The sequence below is a fragment of the Myxocyprinus asiaticus genome, chromosome 11, assembly GCF_019703515.2.
Source record: "Myxocyprinus asiaticus isolate MX2 ecotype Aquarium Trade chromosome 11, UBuf_Myxa_2, whole genome shotgun sequence".
Taxonomy (NCBI): Eukaryota; Metazoa; Chordata; class Actinopteri; order Cypriniformes; family Catostomidae; genus Myxocyprinus; species Myxocyprinus asiaticus.
In genome coordinates, this window is record NC_059354.1 from 47,731,470 (window position 1) to 47,754,304 (window position 22,835).

A 22,835-nucleotide genomic window follows, 5' to 3' on the forward strand; every position below is an offset into this window, starting at 1 on the left:
ATTACCTACAGCCAAATCACAGCAGTGCTGATGTAGGGCCATATCGCACTCTTAATTAATTTGAGGTAATTTTAGTACAATCTTTTTCTTCAGATAGTAGCAACACACTGGTACCTTGGCATCAGCAACTTTTTGAAAGATAATTTTTTTTTTTTTTATGTGGCTCTACTCTGAAGATTTTGTGTGCGTGTATGCAAGCACACGAGAAAGGAAGAGGGCGAGCACTGTGATCATGAAAACAGGCACTTTTCAATGCAGAAATAATGCAAAAGCAACTAATTATGGAAAAAATAACCATGATGTAAATTTTACAACTCATATCATCAGTGTGTCGGACAACGTTTATTTGCAGCGCAACCTCTGATAGGAACGAGCATTCTGTACCATGCAGTGATGTTTTTCATGAGCGTGACAACACTAGAAAATTTGTAACAGTTAACACATTTTTACAGGTATATCAATTTCACAGGTATATCAATGGATGCGCTAAATCCCACAGCACCCAAACATTGTGACAGTTTGCTCACATTTGACTTTTACTGACACAGTTTTGGTTTGTTTTGAAATGTTGCTTTGAGAAAGAGAACTGATCCAAGAAGAAAATACAGCAATGTAACAATTTTAGCCCTTGTTTCAGAACAAATCAAACGAGCTACAGGTCTGAAAATGCCTGAATATTAGAAAGGGAACCTTATAAGTGACCAATTTGAATCGTTTTAGTTTGACAACAACTCTGTGCTCCATACACAAAAGGCTCTACATGCAAAGCACATGGGTTTCTGCTAAGTTTGACGTTAGCATGTTGCTAAGCTAATGATGTAATATGCTAATAAAATACATTGCACACACAAATATTGGTTAAGCGTTCCATTTTAATTGGAATTTAAATGGAATTGTAATAAAAACATTTTTTTTTATGTGGAATTACATTTTTATTAGATTGAACTAATTCAATACTAATTCCAGATTCAGTACTTTTTCCGTAATAGGTTTTGAATGAAATATAAATATATACATAATCAACACTTTCTCTCACTTTGTCCACCATTTCAGATGTTTTTTTGTTGTTGTTTTTTTTCACTGAGCTCACCAAAATGCATAGGATTGCATTCTCTATAAAGGATACATGCAATGCTACATTTTTAACAAACTTTGCATCGGGACGTGGCTATGCCTTAAAGTCGCCATGAAACGGAAGTTATGACCGACTGTCTTGTGACGAATTTCCGAGTGAAACGGCTTTTCGAACGAGAACAATTTTTAGGGTGGGAACAAGTTTGTTTACCTTAGGACAAGGCTGGAGCCGTTGTGCAAATATAGATGAATGTGAAACAAGCGAGTAGAAGCTAATTTGTCCATGTTTTGAATCACAAAACACTAAGCATAAAGAATAAAGAACACTTACTCGAGTGGTATATCCTAGAAACCTCCGTCCGCAGAAAAATATAAATAAGCTCCAGCGAGTTTCCTTTCGTCCAGCATCGGCATCAGCGTGTCTTATTTAGAAGTCATTATTCCTGAATGATGAATAATACAAGATACAATAATACAATAATACGAAGACAATTACCCTCCACTGTGAGAGCTTCAGAAGGCTGAAAGGTGATAATGGTAAGTCAAAACGAATTTTTAAGCGATTCTTATCGTAAAATCTGTTTGGAATTGACCCTACAGCATGGATTGTGCTCCTTTCGAAGTACCCTGCAAAGGCATGATCAGCGCCAGTTAGAACACAGCCAGACATGCTAAGGGAGGGAGTGTTCTTGTTCTAGAAAGCATTTGATTGGACAAAGTTTCTCAGGCACTTTGTGTTGTCATGACTGTGCCTCGGTCTGTCAAGCCAGAAGAGAGAGACTGCTGATTTTGAATGCTTATATCTTCTGAAAACAAATGTTGTCAGCATTTGTAAGTACACTAGCATATTGATACACTTAAAAGGAATAAATATAGACTAAAATGATGCCTACTTATTACACTAGGTTTTAGAATAGAGCCACTCACTCTCTTGCAGTACTCTCTCACGCTTACTCAATTTGACCTCTCCTGTCTTTTAGGCAACAGTACGACTAGTGATAAACTACAGGAAAACACAGAAAACTATTCTCAGGGTGAGTCCACGGGTTCCTCTACGAGAACTGCTGCCCGCTATCTGCGAGAAATGTGAATTTGATGTGTACACCACAGTTTTATTACGAAATGTCCATTCTGAAGACACTTTGGACCTGAGCGGCTCCCTCAGTGACTTTGGCCTTAGGGAAGTTTATGCAAAAGACACCAAAGGTCAGAACCCGCTGATTGTTTGTACTGAGTACATTAAAATGACTCATATTAAATCATGCAGGACCGGTTTTCATAAGGTGACATTGAGATACTCTGTATTACATATCCAAAGTGTTTTTAATATATTGCACTCTTGTGTTTTTTTCTCTTTTTTTTTTTCTCACAGTTATTAGCCCTGGAAGTCCTGGAAGTCTTCCACCATCTCCTACTCGCTCAGGTAAGTGACCTAAACATATAATGTTTTCCATTTTTAAGGAATAGCTCACCCAGTAATGACATTTGTTTTTATTTACTCACCTTCACATTGTTCCAAGCCTATATGTTGTTGTTGTTATTGTTTTTCCTGTGAAACATCAAAGGTGAATTTTTGATATATGTGTGTATATAAGATTCTTCGAACATTCTCCTTTTGTGTTCCACTGAAAAAAAAGAAAAATAAAGGTCATTATTTAGAGTAAATAATGACAGAGTTGTTTGGCTTAACTATTCCTTTAAGCACCTTTATTCATTGTAAGCATGTCTAACTGCAATACACATCCCTAACTGCATTGAATTACAGAAATAATTCATCGTGGAAAAGACAAAATACAGAAGGAGAATAAAGGACTGTTCGGCTTATTTAGAAAAGGAAGTAAGAAACAGTCGGAACAGGTGAGTAATGGAATCTTATATGTCTCTTGCAGGAAGTGATAATGCTGTGCAAATTGACATTTAAAGGGATAGTTCATCCAAAAATGAAAATTGATTGTCATCATTTACACAACTGTCAATTTTTGGCATCACTGATGTCAAATCTGGCGTGACATATTTTGACTCACCATATCTGAATATGGGTGTATGTTGTCATGCCCTTTTTTTTGGTCTGGATCAAAACAATTCACACAAAATAGTTACTGGAATACACCTCAAATATGATGAACATGCTTTTAATTTCTGATGTCAAAATCATTTTGATATTTGATATTTATTTTCTGGGTCTAAAAGTAAAACTGTAAGTGGTTTAACTGTCTGGAGGCAGTAAATAATAATAATAATAAAAGTATCATTAAAAGCTGGAATTTATGAAAACAAGAAATATTGGCTTAAGTAGTTTATGTAAATTTAGTTAACACTTTACAGTAAGGTTCCATTTGTTAACATTAGATTACATGATCTAACACTGAACAATACTTTCACTGCATTTATGAATCTTGGTTCATTTTAATTTAAACAAACTAATACATTTTTTAAATTGAAAGTTGTATATGTTAACATTAATGCATCATGAACAAACAGTTTTTTATAAACTAACAGTACCTTATAAATGCTGTAAAAAATATATTGTTCATTGTTTGTTCATGATAATTAATGCATTAACTAATGTTAACAAATGAAACCTTATTGTAAAGTGTTACCATTATTTATTTTAAAAAAAAAAGCAGTGATACAATTTTGTTATAAAATGTTATTCATATTTGAAAAACATTTGTTCACCAAATCAAAGTCAGGTGGTGTAATGATTTTTATATATATATATATATATATATATATATATATACACCGTTTAGCCACAACATTAAAACCACCTGCCTAATATTGTGTAGGTTCCCCTCGTGCCGCCAAAACAGCACCAAACTTGAAAATCCCAAGAGATCAGCAGTTACACAAATACTCAAACCTGCCCAACAATCATCCATATCTAATCAGCCAATCGTGTGGCAGCAGTGCATAAAATCATGCATATACGGGTCAGGAGCTTCAGTTAATTTTCACATCAACCATCAGAATGGGGAAAAAATTTGATCTCAGTGATTTGGACCATGGCATGATTGTTGGTGTCAGATGGGCTGGTTTGAGTATTATATATATATATATATATATATATATAATTTGGTATTTGTTCTTGTCAAATGGAGTAACCCTGAGAAAACTTTTTGATATCTGTGACTCAAATTATATTGTTTAAAAAAAAAAAAAAACTTTCAAATTATGTTTGAAAACTTAATTGAGATTAAAGAGTTGTGTTGTGTACACTCGTGTACTCAAGGTACAAGTAATCTAATACCTTTTACCTGACGGTTACACCACTGGACATTTTTGAAGTCATAAAATTCCCTTTTTTTGTTGTTTTTTGTTTTTGTTTTTGCTTTTTTAGAAAATGCTAATGGTTATATGTTTTTCAAAAATGTACGAAACCAACATGGACACAGAGATTACACTTCTACAAACTAGACACATGTTTTGAACTAGAGTTTTAAATATTTATCATCGACAAACATATTTGTCAATGACCCATATGTGCGATTGTGAATGAGATTAGAGTGATTCCAAAGGGAAGATTATCAGACTGATATGTCGTTATATGACTGCTGTTGTGGTGCTTTTTGTCACTTTTGAAGCTTGACAGCCCTTAATAACCATTCCCTTTTATTGTATGGATAAGACTAGCTTCAACATTCTGCTAAACTTCTCCATTTTGTGTTCCATGGAAGAAAGAAAATCAAACAGGTTTCGAACGACAAGGTTTGATGAGTAAATGAAGACAGATTTTTCTTTTTTTTTTAATCCATCCCTTTAAAGGTGAGGTCAAAGGCATGTGTGTTTGTGTAACTTTGTAGACATTCTCTGAGCACCAGTGGTCATATTTGTTTTTTTTTTGCAAATTGGCAAAGTCTTTACTTGCCTGTGATTGGGGTTGTGGCATTGGTTGGGAGTGTGCTGACTTGTGATTGGTTGTCTCTCTTTGAAGTCAATGACCGTGAGTGCACCAGCATCGCCAGTGCACAGAAGACAGAGGCCAGTCAGTATGAGTTCTTTAAGTACTTATTCGCCAATGTACGATTCAAACACCATGCCCTCGGACACGCCAAAGAAGAGAAGAGCCCCGTTACCACCTTGCATGATGTCACAGAGCATGCCAACGGACCTCAGTCATCACCAAGGCAACGCTCAAACCCCAGCACATCCTGATGGCAACCAGGTATGTCGACTGTTCTGGGCTATAGTTAATAATTACATGGACAACTTGTTTCGAACATACAGTGGGGAACAAAATCTGGAACCACATTGAGAGAAAATGGTGTATATGGTGTAGAAGGAATATTTGTAACATTGACCATGTTAATTCTTTGTTCAGATGGTCAGATTTTCTTGGTTCCTTTGAAGCACACATGATGCTCTGTGGAACATCTTCAAATCATGCTGGATAACAGGATAATTAGGTCTTATTCATGCCAGCTTGAGTGCTTGCTGTCTTTGTGCAAAAAGGTGGAATACCAAATACTGCCAAATTCTGAAATTCAGACCAATGCTGATGCGGTTATGATAAGAGGTCGACCGATATTGGATTTTGCATATACCGATAACTAAGGTGTGGGGAGAATGGAAACAATTAATTATTATTAATTGTACATAATTGACTGTTAAAATTTTTCTTAGTCTTTCCATTCTGTGATGGGGTGTCCCAGACAAAAGTCCAAAATGAATGAAATCCCAGATGCAGTTGCGCACCAAAATCAAATAATATGCGGAATATACATATATATATATATATATATACATATATATATATATATATATATATATATATATATACTGTCGTAGTTGATGTTTGGCGATTACGATAGTTCCAAAAGCAACTATCGGTGCCGATTAATCGGTAAAACCAATAAATCGGCCAACCTCCAGTTATAATGGTAATATAATTGCCAGTTAAAATCTTTGTATTTATTTAGAAAATTACAATTAAAAGTTAGAAGCAAAATCAAAGCATTTTGCTAGTAGTCTCAAAATTTTGGTATCCACTAAAACTACCAGTCAAAACTTTGGACAGTCAAATCAAAACTCATCCATTAAAAAAATATATAATTATAAAATAATAATAATGGACCCCTTTCACAGACTGTTATGATGCATTTCTGCCTTATTTAGCAGCATAGACCTAGCAAACTTTTTCATATTTGAATTCTTTTTATAATTTAGTGTACATTTATAACATAATACATTGCATTATATTACCCTGGAATACGTTTTGAAAAATGGGTTACAACAGCTGCCATGAGATTTCTAATACTGCTGCTGAGAGAGTAATGTTAGTTTCGTAAGGAAATTCAGACATAGACACAGTTTATATTTGTCTAATTTTAAGCATTTAACGAAACCATTTGAAGCATTTAACCATAAGCCTTTAAATCAAAAGTTTTTTAATGTCATGAGAAACAAATTCAGTCAAGTGTGTGCAACCTTTTGACTGCTAATGTAAGTGGGCCTTTATTAGGAAACTCTTTCATTTGGGAAAAAAAGAGGCCACACAACCTATTATTTCATGACCTGAGTTCAAAGACCAAGACTGAATGTACATATAAACTGCACTCTGCAAATACAGCGATTGTTTAAACTTTGCTTTTACAGTATTTGTTTTGTTTCTACGTAAACTCTTCGCTGGGTTGAGTCATTTCATCACCTTGTCATTAGGGAATGCGGTTACATTTTCCACAGTTAAATATTTATTGCTGTACCCCTGCCTGCTTTCCAAAGCATATGGCCCCCTTGAGCCGCGGATCCTCGACAGAGTCGTCCTTCAAGAAGACGTCCACCAAGCGGAAGGCCCCACCGCCCCCTACCTTGACCAGCATCGCCCCTCATGATGAAACTACACAGGGAAAAGACTTGACAGGTTAGTTTGAAGGCTCTGTATATATGTTACACAGAACCCTGCAAAAAATGTTCTTGTGTTTACCAACCATATGTTTCATCATTTTTTCCTGGGTTAAAAATGCTGGCAGTTTTCATGCATGATCATCCAAACCCGGTAAGATATTTAGAACTATAGTTGCAACTGCCATAGTTCCCTTTGAAATATCAGGGAATTTTAAAATTGTGTTTTCCAGGCCTGGAAATGTCAAGGAAATTAATATAAATGAATTTGTGAAGTGAGTATAAATTTGTCTTGTTCTTCTCTGCTCTAAAATATTTGATTGCCCTTTTATTGTAGAGTAAAATACAAAAGAGCTTGCAAGCCATAGTGATATCTGATTTGTCAGTGAATGGTTTTTGAGTCTTAATTATAAACTAATTATAAATGAATTATAAACAAAACTAAAAAAAAATGTATTCTTTGAAACTGTTCACAAATCAGTCTAAATGATTCCAAATGGGTCTGAATCAACAGGGTTGTTTTTTGTTGTTGTTGTTGTTGTTTTTTTTAATGTGTATCCATCCAGTAATTCCAAACACCTGTTAATGTCATGGAAAAGTCTGGGAAATTCATTGGACAAAAAGAATGGTAACATTGGTAATAAAAAATAGTACAAGAAGTATTGACTTCATCGTTCCCTTTATTAAATATTTAGGATAAATCTAAAACATTTCTGCCAAAATACAACCGTTACTACAGTAAAACCATGATAAAATGTTGCAAGGGTGGTGAAAAGCCTTATTTATGTTTTTGAATGGCACAGCATTTCCTCCTCTTTTGCTCATCAGTGTTATTTTGAAGATCAGACCTGCTGAGCAATTTGAGGTATTCTCTCAGATTAAGTGCTTCTCATAAAAAGCTCAGAATGGGAGATACAGACAGTCATTGTAGGGGAGAAATGCACTAAATATTATTAGATTAATATTTTCAGGATAAAATGCTGGACAAATTATGTGCTTACAAATCAAAATGTAGTATAATGGCTATTTCATAATGCATTACACTTATTAAACCAACTGATGTGGTTGGTGAAAGTAAATTAGAGGATTTTGTTTATGTTGAGCATGAAAGAGCTTGAATGACCATAGCAGTTGTACTTTGAACAGGATGTAAACACAGAGGGAGGTGTACTGGAGGTGGGCATTTGGGGACAGCGCAAAGGCACCAGTGTGTGTTGACTGTCACTTTTTGTATGTTTTGTCACCGCCTTGTGGTTGAACAGATACAACACCTGTTTGATTTGCTCTTCCAAGAGCACAAAGTACTAAAAAAACACTTGCTTTGCTTTCAGTCTCCAGGTAAAAGGTCACCCCGACTGTAACCCACAACTTAGACTCTGAATTGGAACTTCACTCTGCAATGAAACAGATTAGATGTAGACTCTGAGAACCTGCAATGAAAGCACATAAAATGGGCTCTCTTCCTAAATCTAGTGAGCTGCCTACCTAGGCAGCTTTTAGAGGCATGAAGATTTTTCCAAAAGGTAGGCGGTATTGTTATGGTGCCTTGTAAAATCCCTCATTTTGGCCATATTCTAAGGCAGCATCACCCGGATCTTTCACGGAGAAGGCAATCCTAGAATGAATTGCGATGGCATCAGTTAAAAAAAATAGATTCAAGAAGACTGACCAAGCAAGAGAAATTTTGATAATAAATAAAGGTATTTCATTCAGTGCTAAAAAGTAGCAATATAAAATATTTAAATGTAATTAAAAACAAAAATGGACTATAATGTCGTTAGCTAAGCAGCATGATAATGGGAAACCCTATTGAAATCAGTTGTGATTCGAGTCTCCCTTGCGCTTCGCGTGAGGAACACTATTTGTGTAGAGCGTTGCAAATCAATCGTTTATGAGGTTCCATGATGGTTAGGATGATGCCTAAACAGCCATTCACACCGAACATGTAATTCTGCTGCAAAATGTCTTGACACGGTGTCTTAAAAAACTTGCTGGTCCTCCGTTAGACCGTTGTCACAGATGTCCGTCTAGTGCATGTTTACATTTTTTTTTTAAACTATTAAAACAGTGTACAGATGCAAAAACACATTCGGGGTGAAGGGCACCTAAGAAGGCAGCTGCCTATGTTGGCAATAGGTATCTAGGCAGCTCACTAGGTTTTGGTACAGAGCTGAATTCTGCTTGAGTTTGGTGATGACTGGGCTGGTGAGAATTTACTGGATGTAAGACTGTGGTTATAAATGTTTGCAGCTGAATTAATTAGACTGTTTCTCACACACATACAGGCACATGGTTGCAAATGGGCCACAGCCGTGGGGTGCGTGTGTGTGTGTGAATGTGTGTTTCTCCAGGGTGTAAACAGAGCTGTGACATTTCATCAGATGTGTTATGAGAGCAGACGTGATTGCAAAAGCTTTCACCCTGAATTCTTGCTCCCTAACTATTCTCTGTCTAAGATAATTTCCGCTTAACAATTTTATACCAGCTATCTCAGCTTAATATCCAGAGACAACTTTAAGTAAGCCATTCATGTTGATTTCCACAAAAAGTGTTACTCTGTGGCATCATCAAAACATTGCTCTGTTTGTTTGAGCATTCCAAACAGCCCGACAAAGCAACCAATGCCATGACTTTGGGGCGGAACTATCTGTTTGTTGACCAATGTGAGACGGGATGAGTATACAGGAATTCTGTTTGAAAAACGGTGCTTAGTTTTGCAATTCCATTGCATGCTCCGACTGTTTCTGTGAGTGAGTCTAGGAGTTTGAGTCTGATTTGTGAGTCTTTTTGTCTGATTTATTAAATAGCACCATCTCACTGAAACCGAGTCATTCGTTCGTGATTTAGACTACACTGATTGTGCGGTGTGTTTGTTGTTGCATGTAACCAGCGAGGACGACGCAACGTAAAGATGTGTTGTTGATTAATTGTCTTTGAATTATCTCACAATGGCTAGTGACATTTTCTGCTCATGTTTACTTTTGACTGCAAACTGCAAACTCAAACAAATAGATAAATAAATATAAATAGATACAAAAATGTCTTTTAGTGCTATAGATTCAATGTTATCACATCGCCAACACTGGATAGGGATCCAGGAAACAGAGTGTTTTATCAAAGTATTTTATTACAATGTTCCATTAAAAAAACTGAAACAAACCTCATGAAAATCATTTATCTATCTATCGATCATTGAAGTCAGAAGTTTACATACACCTTAGCCAAATACATTTAAACTCAGTGTTTCACAATTCCTGGCATTTAATCATTGAAATCATTCCCTGTTTTAGGTCAGTTAGGATCACTACTTTATTTTAAGAAAGTGAAATGTCAGAATAATAGTAGAGAGAATTATTTATTTCAATGTTTATTTCTTTCATCACATTCCCAGTGGGTCAGAAGTATTTGATAGCATTGCTTTTAAATTGTTTAACTTGGGTCAAACGTCTTGGTAGCCTTCCACAAGCTTCTCACAATAAGTTGCTGGAATTTTGGCCCATTCCTCCAGACTGAACTGGTGTAACTGAGTCATGTTTGTAGGCCTCTTTGCTCGCACACGCTTTTTCAGTTCTGCCCACAAATTCTCTATCGGATTGAGGTCAGGGCTTTGAGGTGGCCACTCCAGTACCTTGACTTTATTGTCCTTAAGCCATTTTTCCACAACTTTGTATGTATGCTTGGGGTCATTGTCCATTTGTAAGACACATTTACGACCGAGCTTTAACTTCCTGGCTGATGTCTTGAGATGTTGCTTCAATATATCCACATAATATTCATTCCTCATGATGCCATCTATTTTGTGAAGTGCACCAGTCCCTCCTGCAGCAAAGCACCCCCACAACATGATGCTGCCACCCCCATGCTTCACGGTTGGGATGGTGCTCTTCGGCTTGCAAGCCTCACCCTTTATCCTCTAAACATAATGATGGCTAAACAGTTAAAATTTTGTTTCATCAGACCAGAGGACATTCTTCAAAAAGTAAGATCTTTGTCCCCATGTGCATTTGTAAACTGTAAACTGTCTGGGTTTTTTATTGCGGTTTTGGAGCAGTGGCTTCTTCCTTGCTGAGTAGCCTTTCAGGTTATGTCGATATAAGACTCGTTTTACTGTGGATATAGATACTTGTCTAATTGGTTCCACCAGCATTTTCACAAGGTCCTTTGCTGTTGTTCTGGGATTGATTTGCACTTTTCGCACCAAACTGTGTTCATCTCTAGGAGACAGAATGCGTCTTTTTCCTGAGCAGTATGATGGCTGCATGGTCCCATGGTGTTTATACTTACATACTATTGTTTGTACAGATGAATGTGGTACCTTCAGGCATTTGGAAATTGCTCCCAAGGATGAACCAAACTTGTGGAGGTCCACAATTTTTTTCTGAGGTCTTGGCTGATTTCTTTTGATTTTCCCATGATGTCAAGCAAAGAGGCATTGAGTTTGAAGCTAGGCCTTAAAATGCATCCAAACCTCCAATTGACTCCAATTAGGCAATTAGCCTATCAGAAGCTAATTGGCTAATTGCCTAAAGGCTTGACATAATTTTCTGGAATTTTCCAAGCTGCTTAAAGGCACAGTTAACTTAGTGTATGTAAAATTCGGACCCACTGGAATTGTGATATAGTCAATTAAAGAAGCCCTATTATGCTTTTGGGGATTTTATCTTTCCTTTAGTGTGTAATATAGCTGTTTGTGCATGTAAAAGGTCTGCAAAGTTACAAAGCACAAAGTCCACACCAAAGGGAGTTACTCTTTCCCACAGAAAACACTGCTCCTGAACTTCCTGAAACGCCTGATTTGCAGTCCAGCCATTACTACCGTGACTTAGCTATGTCACTATGTAATACATTTGCATAATGCCCGCCTAAGGGCTACTTCTGTAAGGGGGCGTTATGGGGCGTTACATTTCCGACACATGCTCTAATTGTTGACCAATCACAACAGATTGGGCCAGCTGACCAACCAGAGCAGACTGGACTTTTCGGAAAGGGGGGGTTTTAAAGAGACAGGAGCTACAACAGAGCGTTTCAGACAGAGTGTAATTATAGGTGGCATCAATGTACAGTATGAGAAAAACAATGTGTTTTTTGGAACAATAAAGCATGTAAACCTATTCTAGTAGACCCCCAAAATAAAATTATGAACCTGTAAATGAGCATAATATGGGCTCTTTAAAAGTGAAACAATCTGTCTGTAAACAATTGTTGGAAAAATGATTTGTGTCATGCACAAAGTAGATTAGTTTGCTAATATAAATTTGTTGAGTGGTTAAAAAATTAGTTTTAATGACTTCAACCTAAGTGTATGTAAACTTGCATCTATCTATTTGTTTATTTGTCTGTCAGTCTATTTATTTGTCTGTCTCTCTCTGGCTGTCTGTCTATTTATCTATCTGTCTGTCTGTCTATCTATCTATTTATCTATCATTTATCTGTCTGTCTGTATCTATCTGTCTATCTATTTTTTATTTGTCTGTCTGTCTGTCTGTCTATCTATCTTTCTATCTATCTATCTATCTATCTATCTATCTATCTATCTATCATTTATCTGTCTGTCTGTCTGTCTGTCTATCTGTCATTTATCTGTCTGTCTGTCTGTCTGTCTGTCTGTATTTATGTATCTGTCTGTCTATTTATTTGTTTATTTGTCTGTCTATTTATTTGTCTGTCTCTCTCTGGCTGTCTGTCTATTTATCTGTCTGTCTGTCTATCTGTCTATCTATCATTTATCTGTCTGTCTGTCTGTCTGTCTGTATCTGTCTGTCTGTCTATTTATTTGTCTGTCTCTCTCTGGCTATCTGTCTATTTATCTGTCTGTCTGTCTATCTATCTATCTATCTATCATTTATCTGTCTGTCTGTCTGTATGTATCTATCTGTCTATCTATCTATTTGTTTATTTGTCTGTCTGTCTATTTATTTGTCTGTCTCTCTCTCTGGCTGTCTGTCTATTTATCTGTCTGTCTGTCTATCTATCTATCTATCATTTATCTGTCTGTCTGTCTGTATGTATCTATCTGTCTATCTATCTATTTGTTTATTTGTCTATCTATCTATCTATCTATCTATCTATCTATCTATCTATCTATCTATCCATCTATCTATATCATTTATCTGTCTGTCTGTCTGTATGTACGTATCTATCTGTCTATCTATCTATTTGTTTATTTGTCTGTCTGTCTGTCTATCTATCTATCTATATCATTTATCTGTCTGTCTGTCTGTCTGTATGTACGTATCTATCTGTCTATCTATCTATTTGTTTATTTGTCTGTCTGTCTATCTATCTATTTGTTTATTTGTCTGTCTGTCTGTCTGTCTATCTATCATTTATCTGTCTGTCTGTTAGTATGTATCTATCTGTCTATCTATCTATTTGTTTATTTGTCTGTCTGTCTATCTATCTATTTGTTTATTTGTCTGTCTATCTATCTATCTATCTATCTATATCATTTATCTGTCTGTCTGTCTGTATGTATGTATCTATCAGTCTATCTATCTATTTGTTTATTTGTCTGTCTGTCTATCTATCTATTTGTTTATTTGTCTGTCTGTCTGTCTATCTATCATTTATCTGTCTGTCTGTATGTATGTATCTATCTGTCTATCTATCTATTTGTTTATTTGTCTGTCTGTCTATCTATCTATTTGTTTATTTGTCTGTCTGTCTATCTATCTATTTGTTTATTTGTCTGTCTGTCTGTCTATCTATCATTTATCTGTCTGTCTGTTAGTATGTATCTATCTGTCTATCTATCTATTTGTTTATTTGTCTGTCTGTCTATCTATCTATTTGTTTATTTGTCTGTCTGTCTATCTATCTATTTGTTTATTTGTCTGTCTGTCTGTCTATCTATCATTTATCTGTCTGTCTGTTAGTATGTATCTATCTGTCTATCTATCTATTTGTTTATTTGTCTATCTATCTATCTATCTATCTATCTATCTATTTGTTTATTTGTCTGTCTGTCTGTCTGTCTATCTATCATTTATCTGTCTGTCTGTCTGTATGTATCTGTCTGTCTATCTATCTGTTTGTTTATTTGTCTGTCTATTTATTTGTCTGTCTCTCTCTGGCTGTCTGTCTGTCTATCTATCTATCTATCTATCTATCTATCTATCTATCTATCTATTTATCTATCATTTATCTGTCTGTCTGTATCTATCTATCTATCTATCTATCTATCTGTCTATCTATTTATTTGTTTATTTGTCTGTCTGTCTATTTATGTACAGGATTTATCTATTTGTTTGTCTGTCTGTCTGTCTATCTGTCTGTCTGTCTATCTATCATTTATCTGTTTGTCTGTCTGTCGGTATGTATCTACCTGTCTATCTATTTGTTTGTTTGTTTGTCTGTCTATCTGTTTATTTATCATTTATCTATCTGTCTGTCTGTCTCTGTCTCTCTATCTATCATCTGTCTGTCTATTTATGTACAGGATTTATCTATTTGTCTGTCTGTCTATCTATCATTTATCTGTCTGTCTGTCTGTCTGTATGTATCTATCTGTCTATTTATTTGTTTATGTTTATTTGTCTGTCTGTCTATTTATCATTTATCTATCTGTCTGTCTGTCTCTGTCTCTCTATCTATCATCTGTCTGTCTCTATCTGTATGTCTGTCTATTAATTTGTCTGTCTCTGCCTGTCTGTCTGTCTGTCTTTCTGTCTCTCTCTTTCTCCATCTCTCTCTCTCTCTCTCTTTTGAATTTAAAGGGACTTGAGGATTTGAGTTTATACGAAGTAGAGAGCAAGTTATTGAACAAAAGTTGTGTAAAAGTTTTAAATAAAGAATTATGAAAGGGAAGAGCTGATACAGTGCGGAGAGAAAAATTGAGTGTTTACGATGAAATAAAACCAGTCTGGAGAATCTTATACAAACTACCTTTATCAAAATTACCATGTGACATTCAGTGGAGAATTGTACATGGTTCAGTTGCTGTTAATGTAATAAATCCAAATGTATCCAATGTGTGCTCCTTTTGTGGGATAAGAGAAAAAAAAATCATTGTTTTGAGTGTTTGAGGTTATGTGATTTGTTTATGGTTCTGAGGGACCTTTTTGAAAAATCTGTTGAGGTTTTTTCCTCTTTAAGTTTTCATTTTTGGTCCTCGATATAAGGCATCTCATAGATCAAAAAACCAACTTTTGAATTTTTTAGTTGGGTAAGCTAAATTTTCCACCTACTTAAGTAGGAAAAATAAAATAGAGGGGAGAAATGGACAAAGTGTGGTGGCAGTGTTTAAAAACCTAGTGAAAGGAAGAGTTCTGATTGATTTTTTGTTTTTGTTTTTTAATGAAGGATTATGAAAGCTTTTTATTTAATGAAGTTATATGTTCTGTGATAGAGGAAAAGTTTTTTTTTTCTTCTCCTCTTTATTATGTATCTGTTAAGGAATTGATTTGGGTATGTGTATTTATGGTAATGTTGTATAATGTTTTGTAACTCTGGTTGGATTGTATGAAAGGATAAAATCATTTTAAATTCAAATTCTCTCTCTCTCTCTCTCTCTAAGCTAGCCTGCTTTGATCTGTTGTGTGTAAATATCTAGTATTCCTTTTTGTTTTCTTGTCCACACCATTGCCATAAGCACAAAATAATTTGTCTTACTAAACCCTTTGCGCTCAGTTTCACTTTAGTCCTTGTACACAACATTAAATGAATCGGCTAGAATGTGGAGCAGCACTGTTATCTCGGTTGGAGTGATTGTGCCATGGGAATTTCTGCAAACAACAACACACAGTCACAGTATGATTTTATCTGCTCATATCATTAGTTCTGACAGCAGAGCTTCAATCATCTCACTAATAGCCATGACTCTCCTCTCTTCTTGCACATTCACCAGAAGGGGGCGTGTGAGAATCTCTGCATGTCCTTCTGCAACTTCTCATTCTCTGCTGCTTCACTTTTCTCTTCTCTCTATCTCTCTCTCTCTCTCTCTCTCTCTCTCTCTCTCTCTCTCTCTCAATTTCAATTGCTTTATTGGCATGACTGTATGTTACAATGTTGACAAAGCACAAGTTATAATAAAATCAAACAGAGCAGAAACATGTGTATAACATTAATCAGCAGATTTAAACTGTGGATATTTAGAACACCGTAATTAACAAACAAATAAACAAATGCACTGTATGTAAATATTTTAAATCACATGTAACTGATACACAGTAATATACATTATATATAATGAAATAATATATGAACTAATGAATAATTTTAAGTGGAAAAGTGTTCTTTCTCTCAGGTTATGGCAGAGTGTGACATATTTAGCAGCTGTAGGGGCCGTGTTCTTTCTCTCCTAATATGATTTGAATTCGTTCAATTTCAGGCAGTTCACATATTTCAGGTATAGATCCACTGCATTTTGTGAAGAATGTGTTTCTAATTAATTTATATTTTCCACAGAGGAGGAGAAAGTGCATCTCACTTTTAACCTCTCCATTCTGCCAGTGAACACATGTCCTGTTTTCTCTGGGGAGCCAAGACTTTTTAAGTCTCCCTCTTTCTATGGCGAGGTTATGATCACCCAGCCTGTATTTGGTCAGGATGTGCCTCTGTTTTACATCTCTTGACAGTGGACAGATAAACTGGCAATTCATATTTTCTTTTTAGACTTCTGTAGTATTCTAATTTGTGTTGTGATTTAGTTTCATTCTCCCAATGTTCCAAATAGGTATTTTTTATTGTGCTTTATGATTTGGCCAAATTTGATATGTTTTATTTCAGGAGTACTGGTCTGTTACTGGTTTGAGCTGGTAAGTTTCAGGACCAGCTGGCTGAGAGGACTGCTTTGGGGTTCAGCTCTTGGTCTATAAATGCTTCATGGTGGAGTGTTTGATGGGGGCTTGATTTAAGGTGTTTCCAAAATTGAATAGATCTCTTTTGAATGTGTAAAATTAAAGGGTATCTGCCTAGTTCGGCTCAGCATGCATTATTTGGCGTTTTCTTTTGGACTCTTAAAATGTTCCTACAGAATTCTGTATGGAGGGTCTCAACAGGGTGTTTATCCCATTTAGTGAAGTCGTGACAACAGAGGGGTCCCCAGATCTCATTTCTATACAGGGCGACGGATAAAATGACACTGTCAGATATTTTGTTCCTGGTTTTGATTGGGATTTCTATGTTATTACATTTTCTTTTAATGGCATAGAATGCTCTTCTTGCTTTCTCCTTCAGTGCGTTAACAGCCAGACCAATGCCACCTGACACGCTCATTTTTAGTCCAAGAAAGTCATAATTTAGTGTGTTCTTTGGGTGGTGTTGCCTAGTGTGAAAGTATATTTGATGTCTTGAAGTTTGGCTTTCTTTTGAATAATCATAATTTTGGTTTTAATAGAATTGACTGCCAGGGCCCAGTTGTGGCAGTACTGCTGGAGCAGGTCTAAGTGCTGCTTTAGTGACAGCAGCACCAGATAATCTGCATACAGGAGAAACTTCACTTCTGTGTTGTTTAGGGTGAGGCCAGGAGCTGCAGATTGTTCCAGTGTTGTTGCCAATTCATTGATATAAATTTTATAAACTGCAGCCCTGTCTCACCTCACTGCCCTGAGTGAAGTATTCAGTTCTTTTGTTGTTTTATAGCACACTTATTGTTCATATAAATTGATTTAATGATATCATACACTTTACCACCTACACCAGTTTGGAGAATTTTATAGTATAGTCCTTCATGCCAAATGGAGTCGAATGCCTTTTAAAATCAACAAAACATGCAAACATTTTAGATTTCTGTGTTTGGTGAACATGCTAATCAATCAGAGTGTGTAGCATATAGATATGATCTGTTGTGCAGAAGTTGTATGGTTTTTACACAGGACATTGTGCTCTATAAGGAAGGCCTGTATTCGGGCGTGTTTGGTCCAGGCTGCAGTGAAGGTTCAATGGGCGTGTTTGGACCAGGCAGCAGTGAAGTTACAGTGGGTGTGTTTAGTCCAGGCAGCAGTGAAGTTACAGTGGGCGTGTTTGGTCCAGGCTGCAGTGAAGGTTCAGTGGGTGTGTTTGGTCCAGGCTGCAGTGAAGGTTCAGTGGGTGTGTTTGGTCCAGGCTGCAGTGAAGGTTCAATGGGCGTGTTTGGTCCAGGCTGCAGTGAAGGTTCAGTGGGTGTGTTTGGTCCAGGCTGCAGTGAAGGTTCAGTGGGCGTGTTTGGGCAAGGCAGCAGTGAAGTTACAGTGAGTGTGTTTGGTCCAGGCTGCAGTGAAGGTTCAGTGGGCGTGTTTGGGCCAGGCAGCAGTGAAGTTACAGTGAGTGTGTTTGGTCCAGGCTGCAGTGAAGGTTCAATGGGCGTGTTTGGGCCAGGCAGCAGTGAAGTTACAGTGACTGTGTTTGGTCCAGGCTGCAGTGAAGGTTCAGTGGGCGTGTTTGGTCCAGGCTGCAGTGAAGGTTCAGTGGGCGTGTTTGGTCCAGGCTGCAGTGAAGGTTCAGTGGGCGTGTTTGGTCCAGGCTGCAGTGAAGGTTCAGTGGGTGTGTTTGGTCCAGGCTGCAGTGAAGGTTCAATGGGCGTGTTTGGTCCAGGTTGCAGTGAAGGTTCAGTGGGCGTGTTTGGTCCAGGCTGCAGTGAAGGTTCAGTGGGTGTGTTTGGTCCAGGCTGCAGTGAAGGTTCAGTGGGTGTGTTTGGTCCAGGCTGCAGTGAAGGTTCAGTGGGTGTGTTTGGTCCAGGCTGCAGTGAAGGTTCAGTGGGTGTGTTTGGTCCAGGCTGCAGTGAAGGTTCAGTGGGCGTGTTTGGGCCAGGCAGCAGTGAAGTTACAGTGAGTGTGTTTGGGCCAGGCAGCAGTGAAGTTACAGTGAGTGTGTTTGGTCCAGGCAGCAGTGAAGGTTCAGTGGGTGTGTTTGGTCCAGGCTGCAGTGAAGGTTCAGTGGGCGTGTTTGGGCCAGGCAGCAGTGAAGTTACAGTGGGTGTGTTTAGTCCAGGCTGCAGTGAAGGTTCAGTGGGTGTGTTTGGTCCAGGCTGCAGTGAAGGTTCAGTGGGTGTGTTTGGTCCAGGCTGCAGTGAAGGTTCAGTGGGTATGTTTGGTCCAGGCTGCAGTGAAGGTTCAATGGGCGTGTTTGGTCCAGGTTGCAGTGAAGGTTCAGTGGGCGTGTTTGGTCCAGGCTGCAGTGAAGGTTCAGTGGGTGTGTTTGGTCCAGGCTGCAGTGAAGGTTCAGTGGGTGTGTTTGGTCCAGGCTGCAGTGAAGGTTCAGTGGGTGTGTTTGGTCCAGGCTGCAGTGAAGTTTCAGTGGGTGTGTTTGGTCCAGGCTGCAGTGAAGGTTCAGTGGGCGTTTTTGGTCCAGGCTGCAGTGAAGGTTCAGTGGGCGTGTTTGGTCCAGGCTGCAGTGAAGGTTCAGTGGGCGTGTTTGGTCCAGGCTGCAGTGAAGGTTCAGTGGGCGTGTTTGGGCCAGGCAGCAGTGAAGTTACAGTGAGTGTGTTTGGTCCAGGCAGCAGTGAAGGTTCAGTGAGTGTGTTTGGTCCAGGCAGCAGTGAAGGTTCAGTGGGTGTGTTTGGTCCTGGCAGCAGTGAAGGTTCAGTGTGTGTTTGGTCCAGGCTGCAGTGAAGGTTCAGTGGGTGTGTTTGGTCCAGGCTGCAGTGAAGGTTAAGTGGGTGTGTTTGGTCCAGGCTGCAGTGAAGTTTCAGTGGGCGTTTTTGGTCCAGGCTGCAGTGAAGGTTCAGTGGGCGTTTTTGGTCCAGGCTGCAGTGAAGGTTCAGTGGGCATGTTTGGTCCAGGCTGCAGTGAAGGTTCAGTGGGCGTGTTTGGGCCAGGCTGCAGTGAAGTTACAGTGAGTGTGTTTGGTCCAGGCAGCAGTGAAGGTTCAGTGGGTGTGTTTGGTCCTGGCAGCAGTGAAGGTTCAGTGGGTGTGTTTGGTCCAGGCAGCAGTGAAGGTTCAGTGTGTGTGTTTGGTCCAGGCTGCAGTGAAGGTTCAGTGGGTGTGTTTGGTCCAGGCTGCAGTGAAGGTTCAGTGGGTGTGTTTGGTCCAGGCTGCAGTGAAGGTTCAGTGGGTGTGTTTGGTCCAGGCTGCAGTGAAGGTTCAGTGGGTGTGTTTGGTCCAGGCTGCAGTGAAGGTTCAGTGGGTGTGTTTGGTCCAGGCTGCAGTGAAGGTTCAGTGGGTGTGTTTGGTCCAGGCTGCAGTGAAGGTTCAGTGGGTGTGTTTGGTCCAGGCTGCAGTGAAGGTTCAGTGGGTGTGTTTGGTCCAGGCTGCAGTGAAGTTTCAGTGGGTGTGTTTGGTCCAGGCTGCAGTGAAGGTTCAGTGGGCGTGTTTGGTCCAGGCTGCAGTGAAGGTTCAGTGGGCGTGTTTGGTCCAGGCTGCAGTGAAGGTTCAGTGGGCGTGTTTGGGCCAGGCAGCAGTGAAGTTACAGTGAGTGTGTTTGGTCCAGGCAGCAGTGAAGGTTCAGTGGGCGTGTTTGGTCCAGGCTGCAGTGAAGGTTCAGTGGGTGTGTTTGGTCCTGGCAGCAGTGAAGGTTCAGTGGGTGTGTTTGGTCCAGGCAGCAGTGAAGGTTCAGTGTGTGTGTTTGGTCCAGGCTGCAGTGAAGGTTCAGTGGGTGTGTTTGGTCCAGGCTGCAGTGAAGGTTCAATGTGTGTGTTTGGTCCAGGCTGCAGTGAAGGTTCAGTGTGTGTGTTTGGTCCAGGCAGCAGTGAAGTTTCAGTGAGTGTGTTTGGTCCAGGCTGCAGTGAAGTTTCAGTGGGTGTGTTTGGTCCAGGCTGCAGTGAAGGTTCAGTGGGCGTGTTTGGTCCTGGCTGCAGTGAAGGTTCAGTGGGCGTGTTTGGTCCAGGCTGCAGTGAAGGTTCAGTGGGCGTGTTTGGGCCAGGCAGCAGTGAAGTTACAGTGAGTGTGTTTGGTCCAGGCAGCAGTGAAGGTTCAGTGAGTGTGTTTGGTCCAGGCAGCAGTGAAGGTTCAGTGGGTGTGTTTGGTCCTGGCAGCAGTGAAGGTTCAGTGTGTGTTTGGTCCAGGCTGCAGTGAAGGTTCAGTGGGTGTGTTTGGTCCAGGCTGCAGTGAAGGTTCATTGTGTGTGTTTGGTCCAGGCTGCAGTGAAGGTTCAGTGTGTGTGTTTGGTCCAGGCAGCAGTGAAGTTTCAGTGAGTGTGTTTGGTCCAGGCTGCAGTGAGGTTTCAGTGGGTGTTGGTCTGGATGCAGAGCTGTTGTCTGTTAGTGAAGAGGAGGTCGGTGTCTCAGGGCTGTTGGTAGTTAGTGATGCGTTTCTCTTTGTCTATGAGGCTGTAGATGTGATCCGTGTATAGGGCTGTTCTGGGGTAAGGTAGGTCAGTTGCTGCGTGAGACTATGGATCACAGCTTCTTTTTCTTTTAATGATTGTTTCATAATGGTCAGTTCCTCATTTACAGTCAGGTTTAGTTTGTTTAATTTAGTTATATCAGATTCTAGTTTTTGTTTTCTTCCTTAACCAACCTCAGTTCCTCTTTCAGCTACTGTATGGTGTCAGTCTCATGGAGTTTATTCTCTCTGAACTCCGTGATCTCCATTTCCAACATTGAGAGGCACTCCTGTATGCGCTGTACAGAAACTGTAGTCCGGGGCGTGCGTGAGGCATGGACCTGAGGGGGAGGGACTGTGGCCTGTGAGTGCAAACGTCATTCTGGTGATGCTGTGGAGAGAGCAGCTTTCTCTCTGTTTGCTAATGTTTTGAGTTCAGCAAAATCTGATTACATTTTTTCAAGACTTGTCTCAGATCCCTGAATCATTACAGTGCTGGTGTTATACAAGTTTGTTGAATTTAGGAGTAGTGTCCATGTAGAGTTGTCTCATAGATTTATTTCCTGCCATTTTTAGCTCTGCATTAGCTGAACACAGGGCTTTGTGCCAAGCATTTGGACTGTCAGTGTAGAAAAGCATGTCAAGAATGACCTGTTTGCCATTAACAATAATAAAGACTGCTCTTAGAGTTTCTCGTAATTCCCTCCGAATCTTAGATTTGAATTTCTTCCTGGCTTTTTCATTTGTGATATCAGGGTAACAGAGAGCAAGTTTGCCATGCCCTTTGTTGTTGTTAGCCATTTTCAGATGAGCTTTAGCTCCAAAAAATCATTTAAAAAAATCACAGTTCTCCTGCAGTAATCTGTCAGTTTATAATCAGAGGGAAATGGGCTTAATGTCTGTTTTGATCCTTCTTTTGTAATTCCAGATAAAGCTGCAGATCTTTGAGAGTAATATGAAAAACTTTAGCTGAAACAAAATTTTGAAATTCACTTGTTGTCAGTTTTTTTGTGGTCTGCTGTGTCTTGTAGGTCATCAGAAGTATGTAGCTGTATTTTCTTTCATTGTTATCCACTTTTAAAACACAAAATTTGATGTTTGTTAAGGAGCTAATTTGTTATGCTCTGCATGTCTCTCTCTCTCTCTTTTGTGGTGGCCTGATCCTCATCATCTATCATTTTGTACGTCCTTTTTTATCATTGATAGCTCTCATTTTCTCTGTATTCTTTGCTCTTGTTTTATGTTTGTTCGTTTTCATTCTCAAAATGCAGTGACTATGCCAGCACGAAAAATGAAAAATGGTTTTAGAGTTTTTTGATTGGGTTATAAAATAATCGTACTCTGTTTGAACGCATTTGAACGTTCCACTGTGCTTATTAGCATGCTCTTTTCTTGCTCTCTGCTTTATGCTTTTTTCTGCATTTCTCGAGTCTTTAGTGTGCTTTATTCAAGCAGATAACAAACAAGAGCTTTTATTGTTACTCTGACATATTAAAACTAGGGCTGTCAATTGTTCACATTTTTTAACCGAACTAATTGCATGACATGCAGATTAACTGAAGTAACTGCATATATCAATATTTGTCGAAAAAGGCCCCCAAATAAAAATAATTCAATATACCTGTATATTGATTAAATAATTATATAAAATCATATTTAAATAAGTATAAAGATAAACATAAAAACATTATAAACATAAAATAACATATACAATAAATATAAAAATTCAGATAATTAAAATG

General features: G+C 38.5%; 1 protein-coding gene across 1 annotated transcript in view; it reads left to right on the forward strand.

The window, feature by feature from the left end:
• Positions 1-22,835, forward strand: part of cobll1b (cordon-bleu WH2 repeat protein-like 1b) — a 96,604-nt gene that overhangs the window by 53,770 nt on the left and 19,999 nt on the right. Inside the window, exons 5-9 of the mRNA XM_051710717.1 lie at positions 2,055-2,280; positions 2,447-2,497; positions 2,840-2,931; positions 5,009-5,239; positions 6,796-6,934. Of these exons, the coding sequence (XP_051566677.1) occupies positions 2,055-2,280; positions 2,447-2,497; positions 2,840-2,931; positions 5,009-5,239; positions 6,796-6,934 (739 nt within the window). The remainder of the gene's footprint in view (positions 1-2,054; positions 2,281-2,446; positions 2,498-2,839; positions 2,932-5,008; positions 5,240-6,795; positions 6,935-22,835) is intronic.